General features: G+C 44.4%; 1 protein-coding gene across 1 annotated transcript in view; it reads left to right on the top strand.

The window, feature by feature from the left end:
* LOC135514865 (cadherin-like and PC-esterase domain-containing protein 1) overlaps window positions 1-12,640 on the top strand; it is an 83,095-nt gene that overhangs the window by 34,745 nt on the left and 35,710 nt on the right. Inside the window, exons 7-14 of the mRNA XM_064938529.1 lie at window positions 1,723-1,853; window positions 1,943-2,018; window positions 3,931-4,095; window positions 4,252-4,356; window positions 6,125-6,279; window positions 7,636-7,706; window positions 10,099-10,285; window positions 10,934-11,105. Of these exons, the coding sequence (XP_064794601.1) occupies window positions 1,723-1,853; window positions 1,943-2,018; window positions 3,931-4,095; window positions 4,252-4,356; window positions 6,125-6,279; window positions 7,636-7,706; window positions 10,099-10,285; window positions 10,934-11,105 (1,062 nt within the window). The remainder of the gene's footprint in view (window positions 1-1,722; window positions 1,854-1,942; window positions 2,019-3,930; window positions 4,096-4,251; window positions 4,357-6,124; window positions 6,280-7,635; window positions 7,707-10,098; window positions 10,286-10,933; window positions 11,106-12,640) is intronic.

Below are 12,640 nucleotides of genomic sequence, written 5' to 3'. Positions count from 1 at the left end.
ATGTTACACAATACATGTATGTTTTGTTTGATAAAGTTCATATTTATATAAAAGAATCTCAGTATACATTGGCGCGTTACGTTCACTAGTTCCAAAAACATCCGGTGATATTGCAGAGAGCCACATCATTTTACAGAAATACTCATTATAAATGTAGATGACGATACAATTGTTAGACATGGAAATATAGATATACCTCTCCTTAATGCAACCGCTGTGTCAGATTTTTTTTAAACTTTACGGAAAAAGCAAACCATGATTTCTGTTGGAGTCAACAGAAATCAGAAATAACATTATAAATATTCCCTTACCTTTAATGATCTTCATCAGAATGCACTCCCAGGAATCGCAGTTCCACAACAAATGCTTGATTTGTTTGATAATGTCCATTGTAGTAGCTACTTTTGTTAGGGTGTTTAGTACACAAATCCAAACGCTCGTGCAGATCCAGCCGAACGTCGGACGAATACTTAAAAAAGTTATATTACAGGTCGAAGAAACTTGTCAAAGTAAGTATAGAATCAATCTTTAGGATGTTGTTATCATAAATCTTTAATAACGTTCCAACTGGAGAATGCTATTGTCTGTAGAAAAGCCATGGAACGCAGGTCATGTGAAATGCGCGTGACCAGGACCTGGCTCTCTGCCAGACCACTGACTCAAACAGTTCCCATCCTGCCCCACATCACAGAAGCCTCATTCAAGTTTCTAAAGATAGTTGGAAGCTGTCTCTAGTGGAAGCCTTAGGAAGTGCAACATAACCAATATCCCACTGTGTATTCAATAGGTGCTGGGTTGAAAATCGACCAACCTCAGATTTCCCACTTCCTGTTTGGATTTCTTCTCAGGTTTTTGCCTGCCATATGAGTTCTGTTATACTCACAGACATCATTCAAAAAGTTTTAGAAACGTCAGAGTGTTTTCTATCCAATACAAATAATAATATGCATATATTAGCAACTGGGACTGAGGAGCAGGCCGTTTACTCTGGGCACCTCTGGGCACCTTTCATCCAAGCTACTCAATACTGCCCCTGCAGCCATAAGAAGTTAAAGGGCCCTGTTAATATTGTTCCGTGTGTGTGTTTGTTCGTGCGTGCGTGTATGCCAGTGCATGTGTTATTGTGGACTAGCCAACTACACCACATGCTTCGGATTTGAGCACAGTAATGCCTGATTCCCAACCCTGTCCATCCGTCACTCACTGGCACCCTATTGTCATTATCTCAAATGAAATCTGTCTCTGTCAGATGAAATGTAATCTAACCTGATTAGCTCCATGAGATGTAATATGTGATGGGACTGAGAGTGAGAGTGGTTGACTTTTTCTTCTGTCATATCAAAGCTGGGGTTGTGGATTAGTGAATGTGGACTATTACCGCCACCTTTTGGAACAGAGTATTAAGTATTTATTTTACCGCAGCATTGCGTAGCAAGTGATCAAATCCCTTTTAAATATTACATTGACATGGAATCTCTCCATACGAGCGCAAATCAGTTATTGCCTTGACTGATATTGAGGTGTTATAATTAAGTTGGACTCTATCCAACTCTGCTGGGTACAGACTTGAACTTCTTCAGACTTTTTTAACACTGACAAAACTTTTCTATCTTCTTTATCCCCCTCTCTTTCTCTATCGCTTTTTCTCTTTTTCTCGCTCTTTCTTTCTGTCTTTCTTTTTTTCACCCTCGCTTTCTCCTTCTCTTCATCTCTCTCTCCCAGCTCAAGCCCTTTCTTCTCCAGCAGCTAGGTCCTGTTGCGTCCCATGAGGCATTGGACCATGTGAAGGAGGTCATAGGTCAGGTGTTGAGGGCGGCAGCATTGACCAATGAGGAGCCTAGCTCTCGGCACAGGTTAGCCAGTCTCGGATCAACCTCACAACTGTTCATCTCTGTGCATCATTCTGATTTGTCACTAATCTATGTGACTGTTTCTCCTGTAGCTGGTGTCTCCTGTGTTTCCAGCTGATGACATTCACTCTTCAGTTCAGTGGTTCCCTTCTACCTGTCATTGTGAAGGTAAGAGGGGTTATTGCTGGGTCGGCACATTGTGAAGGTAAGAGGGGTTATTGCTGGGTCGGCACATTGCTACTGTAGCCGGTCTCTACTGATAGTTTTTAGAGTAGTCACTAGGTGGCGCCATAAGACTGTGATACTAGCAACATTCAAAGACAGCAACATACACTATATATAAAAAGGTACATAGACACCCCTTCAAATTAGTAGATTTGGCAAATTCAGCCACACCCTTTGCTGACAGGTTGAGCACACAGCCATGCAATCTCCACAAAACTTTGACAGTATAATGGCCTTACTGAAGAGCTCAGTGACTTTCAATGTGGCACTGTCATAGGATGCCACCTTTCCAACAAGTCAGTTCTTCAAATCTGCCCTGCTAGAGCTGCCCCAGTCAACTGTAAGTGCTGTTATTGTGAAGTGGAATCTTCTAAGATCAACAACAGCTCAGCCGTGTAGTAGTAGGCCACACAAGCTCAAAGAACGGGGCCGCCGAGTGCTGAAGCGCCTAGCACTTAAAAATTGCCTGTCCTCATTTGCAACACTCACTAGTTCCAAACGGCCTCTGGAAACAACGTCAGCACAATAACTGTTCGTCGGGAGCTTCATGAAATGGGTTTCCATGGCCAAGCAGAAGCACACAAGCCTAAGTTTACCACGTCGGCTGGGTGGTGTAAAGCTCGCCGCCATTGGAGTGATGAATCACGCTTTACCATCTGGCAGTCCAACGAACAAATCTGGGTTTGGCGGATGCCAGGAGAACGCTACATGCCCCATTGCATAGTGCCAACTGTAAAGTTTGGTGGATGAGGAATAATGGACTGGGGCTGCTTTTCATGGTTTGGGTTAGGCCCCTTTGTTCCAGTGAAGTGAAATCTTAATGCAACAGCATACAATGACATTCTAGATGATTCTGTGCTTCTAACTTTGTGGCAACGGTTTGGGGAAAGCACTTTCCTGTTTCAGCATGACAATATGCACAAAGCGAGGTCTATGCAGAAATGGTTTGTTCAGATCGGTGTGGAAGAACTTGACTGGCATGCACAAAGCCCTGACCTCAACCCCATCAAACACCTTTGAGATGAATTGGAACGCCGACTGCGAGTCAGGCTTAATCACCCAACATCAGTGCCCAACCTCACTAATGGTCTTGTGGCTGAATGGAAGCAATGTTCCAACATCTAGTGGAAAGCCTTCCCAGAACAGTGGAGGCTGTTATAGCAGCAAAGGGAGGACCAACTAGATATTAATGCCCATGATTTTGGAATGAGATGTTCGACGAGCAGGTAATCCACATACGTTTGGTCATGTAGTGTAACTTTCAAGTTGAGCAGAGAAGAGAGAGTTTGTATTTTAGCTGTTGTGCTGCATACATGTGGGTTGCATACAAACACATGTGCACTCACACACGCACATACCCACGCATGCACACTGCTGAGTGATACAGCTAGTCACAGTGATAAAAGCCATTACACTTAAAGGGCCTCCCTTGAAGTATTTTAATTGGTTTGACCCAAAGATTCCTTCCCCCTTTTCCAGATTCCAAACATGGTGTCCATTGGCTCCACGCCTATAACCCGAGCCACTAATAAACATAAACTGATGTTTCCTTCTGTAGGCTGTATAGCCTGTTCCATGTACTCATCTTAGGAAGACTGACATGTCTCAGTTCAATGTGACCAACTCCTTCCTTGAATTCCCCTCATTGATTACACCTCTCCAATACTTTCAGACCTCTAAGTGTGAGTCAGGGTAGAGGGAAGGAAGCAGGGCATTGTGTTGGCACCCATTCATACGTTTCCAAAGGTATTAAGATAACTCATATATCCACTAGGTGGCAGAACGTGCTTACTCTCAGTACAGTCCCTTTAATGAAAGCCATTGCTAATTGTTTCCCTTAATCCCTGTCTGAAAGGCTGAGACTGACCTGCACTTTGATGGGCTGAGGGACCCAGGGTTTGACGGACAGATCACAAAAGAGTTCATCCTGGAAGATGCTCTTCTCTTCCTGCTCCCAGCACACAGTGGACAGGCCAGACGGAAGAGCCCTTCACACACCGAGACAGACGATGGACAGAGGGTACTAAACAACCGTGTTTGACTTAATAAAGCACTCAATACTATGAGGGCAATGACGATGGACTCTTGTATTAAACATGTCCATTTCAGAGAGAATGTTTTATGGATGTCATAATTCCATTGACCTTCACAATTTGTTTTGTGTGTTTCTGGTCAGTTTGGTGGCTGTGGGGGGCCATACGGTCTCTGTCTGCCAGAACACCAGACTCTCCTCCTCCTCCAGTTCCTCCGTCAGCTGAGGACACCAGGGCCATTTGAACTGGTAAACCTCGATTCCACATTACTCTCTGTTACAGTGCATTCGGAAAGTATTCAGACCCCTTCACTTTTTCCACATTTTGTTATGTTACAGCCTTATTCGCAAATGGATAAAAATAGTTTTTTCCCCCTCATCAATCTACACACAGTACCCCATAATGACAAAGCAAAAACAGGTTTTTAGAAATTTGTGCAAATGTATTAAACCCTGTATTCAGACCCTTTACTCAGTACTTTGTTGAAGCACCTTTGGCAGCGATTACTGCCTCGAGTCTTCTTGGGTATGACGCTACAATCTTAGCACACCTGTATTTGGTGAGTTTCTCCCATTCTTATACAGATCCTCTCAAGCTCTGGCAGGTTGGATGAGGAGCGTCGCTACACAGCTATTTTCTGGTCTTTCCAGAGATGTTTGATCGGGTTCAAGTCCAGGCTCTGGCTGGGCCACTCAAGGACATTCAGAGACTTGTCCCAAAGCCAGTCCTGCGTTGTCTTGGCTGTGTGCTTCGGGTCATTGTCCTGTTGGAAGGTAACCTTCACCCCAATCTGAGGTCCTGAAGGCTCTGTAGCAGGATCAAGGATCTCTCTGTACTTTGCTTTGTTCATCTTTCCCTCGATCCTGACGAGTCTCCCAGTCCCTGCCGCTGACAAACATCCCCACAGATAATGCTGCCACCAGCATGCTTCACTGTAGGGATGGTATTGGCCAGGTGATGAGCTGTGCCTGGTTTCCTCCAGATGTAACGCGTGTCATTCAGGCCAAGAGTTCAATCTTGGTTTCATTAGACTAGAGAATCTTATTTCTCATGGTTTGAGAGTCCTTTAGGTGCCTTTTGGCAATCTCCAAGTGGGATGTCATGTGCCTTTTACTGAGGTGTTGCTTCCGTCTGGCCACTACCACAAAGGCCTGATTGGTGGAGTGATGAAGAGATGGTTGTCCTTCTGGAAGGTTCTCCCATCTCCACAGAGTAACTCCGGAGTTCAGTCAGAGTGACCATCGGGTTCTTGGTCACCTCCCTAACCAAGGCCCTTCTCCCCTGATTGCTCAGTTTAGCCAGGTGTCCAGCTCTAGGAAGAGTCTTGGTGGTTCAAAACTTATTCCATTAAAGAATGGTGTAGGCCACTGTGTTCTTGAAGACCTTCCATGATGCAGACATGTTTTGGTACCCTTCCCCAGATATGTGCCTCGACACATTCCTGTCTCGGAACTCTACAGACAATTCCTTCGACTTCATGGCTTGGTTTTTGCTCTGATATGCACTGGGAACTGTGGGACCTTACATAGACATCTGTGTGTGCCTTTCCAAATCATGTCCAATCAATTGAATTTACCACAGGTGGACTCCAATCAAGTTGTAGAAACATCTCAAGGATGATCAATGGAAACAGGATGCACCTGAGCTCAATTTTGAGTCTCATAGCAAAGGGTCTAAATACTTATGTAAAATAAGGTTTCTCATTTTTTTTATTTGTAATACATTTGCAAACATGGCTAAAAACCTGTTTTAATTTTGTCATTATGAGGTATTGTGTGTAGATTGATGAGGGGAAACATTGATTTAATCCATTTTGGAATAAGGCTGTAACGTAATAAAATGTGGAAAATGGGCAGGGGTCTGAGTACTTTCCGAATGCACTGTATAGAATATAACCTGATTAATTGTAAAGCATAACGTAGTCAATGCTACAGAACACGTACAGTGGTTCCAGATTGTAATCATGTTATTTAGAGTTTCTGTATTCCCAGTAACTGAAAACCAGTCTATATCCAGCTTTATCCTACAGCTTCTCCAGAGCGCTCTCCTATCCAAGACATTTTGTTTCGATCGTTCCCTAGAGCAGAGGAGTCTGGGAGTGGGAGACATTTCTCAGCATTGTTGGACAGAATCTGTTCTCATTATACAGAGCAGAGGAACCAGACTTACAGGTGAGCACAAGTGTGCGCGCACACACACACACACACACACACACACACACACACACACACACACACACACACACACACACACACACACACACACACACACACACACACACACACACACACACACACACACACACACACACATCAATCAGTTCACATGAGGTTCTGTTACCTTACTCTTCCCCCTTGGTGTTGTCTTACTCTCTGTATATTTGGAAAGGATAGACCAAACAATTGACCAGACAAATGACTGGGCTGGGGGAATAAAGCTTGGCTGAATTTAAGGATGTTTTTCGTTCCCCAACCTCCCCTAAGCATCCCTTCACTAGCCCATGGCACATGTACGTTAGTCTGGCTGTAGCAGGAGCCTCATGCCCATTCCACTCAGACTGGAACATAATTAGGTTAAATCCCTGCTTGGCTGGGTGCTGGCTCCACTGGCAGGCCCCATCCGGCCTCCCATCCTTCCCATGGCTGTGGCACAGAGCTGGGCTGCTGGAACTCAGAACACAGCCTCCCTCTGCCCTCGGGCTGGGTGGACTTCTGGTGCTGAGCACGGAGCTAGAAGCATGTAGCACGCTCACGGGCAGGGAACCAGGCGAAATTATGAGTATGATGGGAAGAAAGAATGGGAGGTAGTAGAGGAATGGGGATGGTAAGGGGTAGAGGAGGGGTTGGTGATGGAAGGGTTTGGAAGAGGACTGGAAGGGGGAACAGGGTGCTGGATGTGGGAAATGGAGGAAACAGGGGTGGAGGATACATTTTTTTATTTAACCTTTATTTAACTAGGCAAGTCAGTTTAAGAACAAACTCTTATTTACAATGACAGCCTAGAGAAGAAGAAAAGGGAGAGTTTATCAGGCTAGAGAAAAGGAGGGAGTGTCTGGAGAACAGCCAGTATAGTTTACTTTGATTGGGTGAGGGTTATAACAAGTGTTGATAATCACCTCTGGACCTCATATAGGACAAAAGGGAACCCATTGGAATGTTGACGCTGGCCAGGAAAGTGTGCGCGCGCGTGCGCGTGTGTGTGTGTGTGTGTGTGTGTGTGTGTGTGTGTGTGTGTGTGTGTGTGTGTGTGTGTGTGTGTGTGTGTGTGTGTGTGTGTGTGTGTGTGTGTGTGTGTGTGTGTGTGTGTTTGATCACCATATGTGTGTTTTTACTATACCCATATTTGTGCAGTTGGTTTGTGTGAGACTGTGAATGTGCTTGAAATACTTATAAAAAGGTCATTTTATTAGAGGCTTAAAGTCTGTCACCACCACTCTAGTCCTCAGAATGACTGAGTGGATGTTCCCATTTATCCCTGTTCCAATGGGACATTTCTTTTCTGAATAATGACTTCCATGTTTCCCATAGGACCAACGAGGCAGAGACAGAGACCAGGTGGGACCAACACTCAGGCTCCCAGGACCTCCCTGGAGACAGAGGTGAGGCGCTGCTCAGGTGTCGGCTAATTGGCTGGCTCTGGAGGACCTCACCAACGGGATGCAGAGAAATGGATTGGAATTAGAATGCTGTATATCTCAATGGTTTGAAATGTGACGTTCTGAGTTCACCAGAGCTCCACACTGGGAGGCGTACGTGTCTTTTTGCAGAGGAAAACTGTTTGTGGAAGGTATAACACCGAGCACAGACCCTCTCGCTCACTCAAAGTTGTCGAGATACATCTAGTTTTCTTACAGGCCTATTTGTCAGGGAAACTGTTAGGCCAGCTATATAGCCTATTTCTGTCTTTTATTAAAGAATGTGAAACAATGTTTCTGTTTGATCCTTGCCATTACATCATGCATAGCTTTTCTTTATATGGCCTAAAATAAATGTGTTCATATGAGCAGAATGTTATCTATAGGTTATAGCATAACTCATTTTGTTCAGTTATGAAAATAAAACATTTAATGCAGAAATTGATCTCGTAAAAGGCCGACATTTCAATTAAAAAAATATTGGATGGATGGCTATGACAGTCCAGCAATCGAATTCCAAGTCTTTCTTATGCTAATAATAAAAATATTATTCTTAAAATAATATTTCACTGCTACCCTCATTATTCATATTATCAGAGGAGCAGAACAGGCAATGGAACCTGAAGTTATCCTCTGTACGTGGAAAAGATATCCCGGCGCATGAAAGCTACACCAACAAACTGGAACGACAGACCGCAAATAAGTCCTTCTGGAAGTGCATCGAATATGATGCTTTCGAATGCCCAAAATCAGCATAACCCTCACTGACAGCATTATCTCCAAATTAACCGAACAATTTTTATACATATGACGCCTTTACAGTAACGGGTCGATCGCAACAATTTATACATTTTCAGACAATATAAAAAAAACAGAAGCATCGGTACCTTTTCAGGCAGTAAAATGTTCCTGGGGCATAGAATGTTCGGTTTGTTTCCCTGACAACAATACTGCCCTACCTAGCATATCGTGGAACTGAGAAAATTGATTTTATTTACCATGGTTTCACAGTAACTTTATGCAGTTGCTCCTAATATGACCCCCATTTTCTCCCAAACGCAATACGATAGATGCAGTATACTTGTCCACATGATTAAGCATGTATTTCATGTATAAAAAATGACATTAACTCATTTTCGACCAAATGAGCAGTTACTGCCTTTTTGCTTGGTATGGCAGAATAATGGTAGGGTAGATGTGTTTTCTTTCCACTAAGAGTCATTGTATTTAACGAACTTCAAAGTACTTTTTAGGAGTGAGTGGTGTGCGTGCAGTCAGCAGAGAGGCAGGCTGCTTGCAGGGCTCTGGAGACAATTTGATTGACAGTTTTCGTGGCGAATTTAAAAAGCCATACTGTACCATTTCAGACAAACAAATGCTGTAGCTGAGGCGCTTTCAAAACACCACACTTTATATACCCATATTAACGAATTCATATAGGCCTAGGCTACAATATTCTGCCCATATGATCAACATGTATTTCAGGCCATAACAATATTCTTAGCCATACATGATTTAATGAAAAGCAGAAAACATACACATCATGAACACAATCATGCAATAGTTAGCAATAGTTAACATACACAACATTGTTTCACATTCTGTAATAGCAGACTCTTTAAACACAATCATGCAATTGGCTACAGCTGGGTTCACAGCTTCACCCTGACTTCACAGCTTCCCTGGGAAACTTCATGTAGCCTCACGCAAACATCAGAGCAGAGAAGGAGCTCGCTTCTGCTGCAGTGTCCGAGGTAAAATGGTAATTTGGGCTGGTAGGGTGGGTATGTGGCCCTACTGTGCCCCCTGAATCTGCAAACTGCTTGAGGTTGGCACACACCAGAGTCAATTGCCTCCACAGAAAGAGAGCATTCTCTGGGCTTGTGCTCAACACGCGTGGACCTTGTTATTAACATTCCTCTATGTGTATTAACATTTTACCCTCCCATTACATAATTGTGTGTGTGTGTGTTGGTGTGAATGTCTTTAACTTTAATAAGCACGCACACACACACACACACTGAGCATGCATGTTTTAGATAACCATCTTTGTTCTTTGATGCTCCTTCTGGTGGATAAATCTGAACAGTATCCTGAATATCTTTGGGCTCAGACATAGCAATGGCGTTTGCTGGCCGAGAGTACTTAACACCTCTGAACATAATTTAGAGTGCGCACCAATTTTGCATGTACAGTCGCATGAAAAATACAGAGGGTGGTCCCTAAAACACAGCGCGCTGAACGATCGGCAGATGAACGCTAGATCCGCGTACGGTGTGATGTTTGCAAGCCTTTTTTATCTGTGCATAATCCGTTCTCTCTCTCTCTCTCTCTCTCTCCCTGTGGTGTGTATCAGAGCGGTGTGTGGACCCCCACCTCAGACAACTGTACACAGACCCCCCTCTGACCCTCAGCCCCCCCTTCAGTCCCTGGGTGAAGGACTACCGTGCTGAGGTCCCCTTTGACGTAGTGACCCTACGCCTCCGCCCTGAGCCCATCAGCCCAGCCTGTCACATACACCTGGACGAGCACAGAGGACCTAGGTGAGACCCTCCCAGCCATGACCTTTCACCCTTTGAGTCACAAGCTGGGCTTTCAAATGTATCCTGGGTCACCTTCAGTGAGATGGAAGGTGTTAGCAGTCATATAGTTAGATCTCCAACAAGCCCTTTCATAGGTTAAATGGATCTTTAAATATTGCTTACATCTGCCCAGTCTTAAGGTCTATAATATAGATGTAAGTTAGTTATAGCATCTGAATTTTGGGTATGTGTGTTTTCAGTCCAGGTTGTTTTGGTCAGGGGATGTTTCCATGTCATTCTGAGTTCTACTCTGTGTGAATGTTGAACTCTGTTTCTTATGTCTGCAGCTTTGATCTCGGCAGCCAATCCCTGATTAGCACCCATTAGACTCAGTAGCACTGGGGTCAGAGGATTGACCTCTGACAGACAGAAGCACACACACACACACACACACACACACACACGTAAGACGGCCACACACATAGCGCTAAACGTGACATTTAGGAATGATTCTATAATCTCCCTCAGCCCCCTGTCCTCTCTCTCACCATCCTGTGTGTGTGTTTTCATCTCTACGCTTTGTGTGTGTGCTTGTACTTATGTGTGTTTCGTCTCCCTGGACCTCTCTGGACATTGTTTCTGAGAAGCTCTGCTTTTGTTTTTCCACAGAACGGCTAACTACCCGGTCGGCCTGGGCAACAGCATAATCAACATCCTAGTGACAGACGAGTCGGCCGCCACAGAGCCTGTCGTCATGACAATATATACTCTACACATGTACCGCGAGAGTCGGCCTAGCCTGCCCATGTTTGGGGAGCATGTGATGTGTGGCTTCGTGCAGGTACGTGGTGCGGGCAGGGTGTTTCTACACGCTTGTAACTCACTACCATACACTCACAGATGGACAAGCACTGTCAGAGACCTGGGCCCGTATTCACAAAGTCTCAGAGTAGGAGTGCTGATAGAGGATCAGTGTTTAGTTTTAGATTATAATGAATAACTGTATATGGATAGGGGGGAACTGATCCTAGATCAACACTCTAAAATGTGTTTTCTTTTCTTCTCCATTATGAGTAAAACAAGGTAAAAATGTAAGGTTAGTGGGACTTCACGTTCCCCATCAAGTTAACCAAGAGTGACTTCCTGTCTGGGGTTCACTGACTTTACCGGAGGACCACGTCAGAGGAACACAAAATACAATTTCCCCATTATCCTGTACCATATTCAAATGAGAGGCACTATTGACTTTTACAGAGGCATGGTTTCAATTCCCAGAGCATGTGAAGTGTTTCCTTTTATGAGCAATGTTGGTCTGGCATCCAACACAAGTTTCATAGCATGTAAACAAAGGAAAATCAATTCATTCGGTGGAGAAGGAACAGTGCGGTTCCTTCGTTTTTACAGCATTTGTCATGTCGGCGGTTGGGTTTCGCCGAGGGAGCCTTCATGGCTGGTCTGTGTAAAGTTTAGTGTCGGTTATGGCCGCGGATGGCGTTGGGAGGCAGTGGAGCAGCAGCCGTGTCGAGATACGGTTGGTTGATATTTCCAAGACGGTATTTTCCAGATTACCGTTGGAATGTGGAGGAGCGGGGTCGGCGGGAGCCGTAAAGGGACTGAGACGGTCTGATGTTCACATGAGTTCCTGTGGCAGGGGCTATATTTGAGCTTTCACACCCCAGTAAGAGTTTGGTTTGGGATGTGGTCCAGGACTCTCTGTCTCCCCCTCACCTGACCCCCCCCACACACACACACACACTCTTCTCCAAACCTCCCTCCCTGTTCCCTGATGCATCTTGGGTATGAGGGTGGCGATGGGGCGATGTCCCGGGACGGGGCAGGGTTGATGGAGAGGACCCTTAGCTGACCAATCAATGCAGGGATATGAGCCGTTAAGAGGAGGAGCATTTCTAGAGATTTCAGATTTGAGGACATTATAGTGATAGAAACAGTAGGAGACAGTGGGGTAAGATGAGTCAATTAACAGAAATATGGTATTATTTCTAACAATGATATCTACATAGATTTTAGGATGTTGTGTATCCGTGGAAATATAGAAAAATTCATGTTAACATTACAATTTTGAAAACATACCTTGTCCACAAAAAGTGGTCTCTTGGTACAATTTATGGGGTACTTGAGCCGCGGGGTAGGGTAAATTAAACCTACTACAAATCACTGTACTGAATCACAATCATTTTGTCTTTTAATAATTTGAACCATCTTTCAACGCACCTAAAAAACACGTTTAACATAGGCCCTGGTGTTACCTCATATCCCAGTGATGATGCCTTCCATTACAAGAAAATACGCAAATGTGCTCTACTTGCCATTGGCTCAACTGACCCCATGACCATTGGGTCAACCATTGGCTCAACT

Source organism: Oncorhynchus masou, chromosome 26 (assembly GCF_036934945.1).
Source record: "Oncorhynchus masou masou isolate Uvic2021 chromosome 26, UVic_Omas_1.1, whole genome shotgun sequence".
In the NCBI taxonomy this organism is placed as follows: Eukaryota; Metazoa; Chordata; class Actinopteri; order Salmoniformes; family Salmonidae; genus Oncorhynchus; species Oncorhynchus masou.
This window is presented reverse-complemented; position numbering and strand designations above follow the sequence as displayed.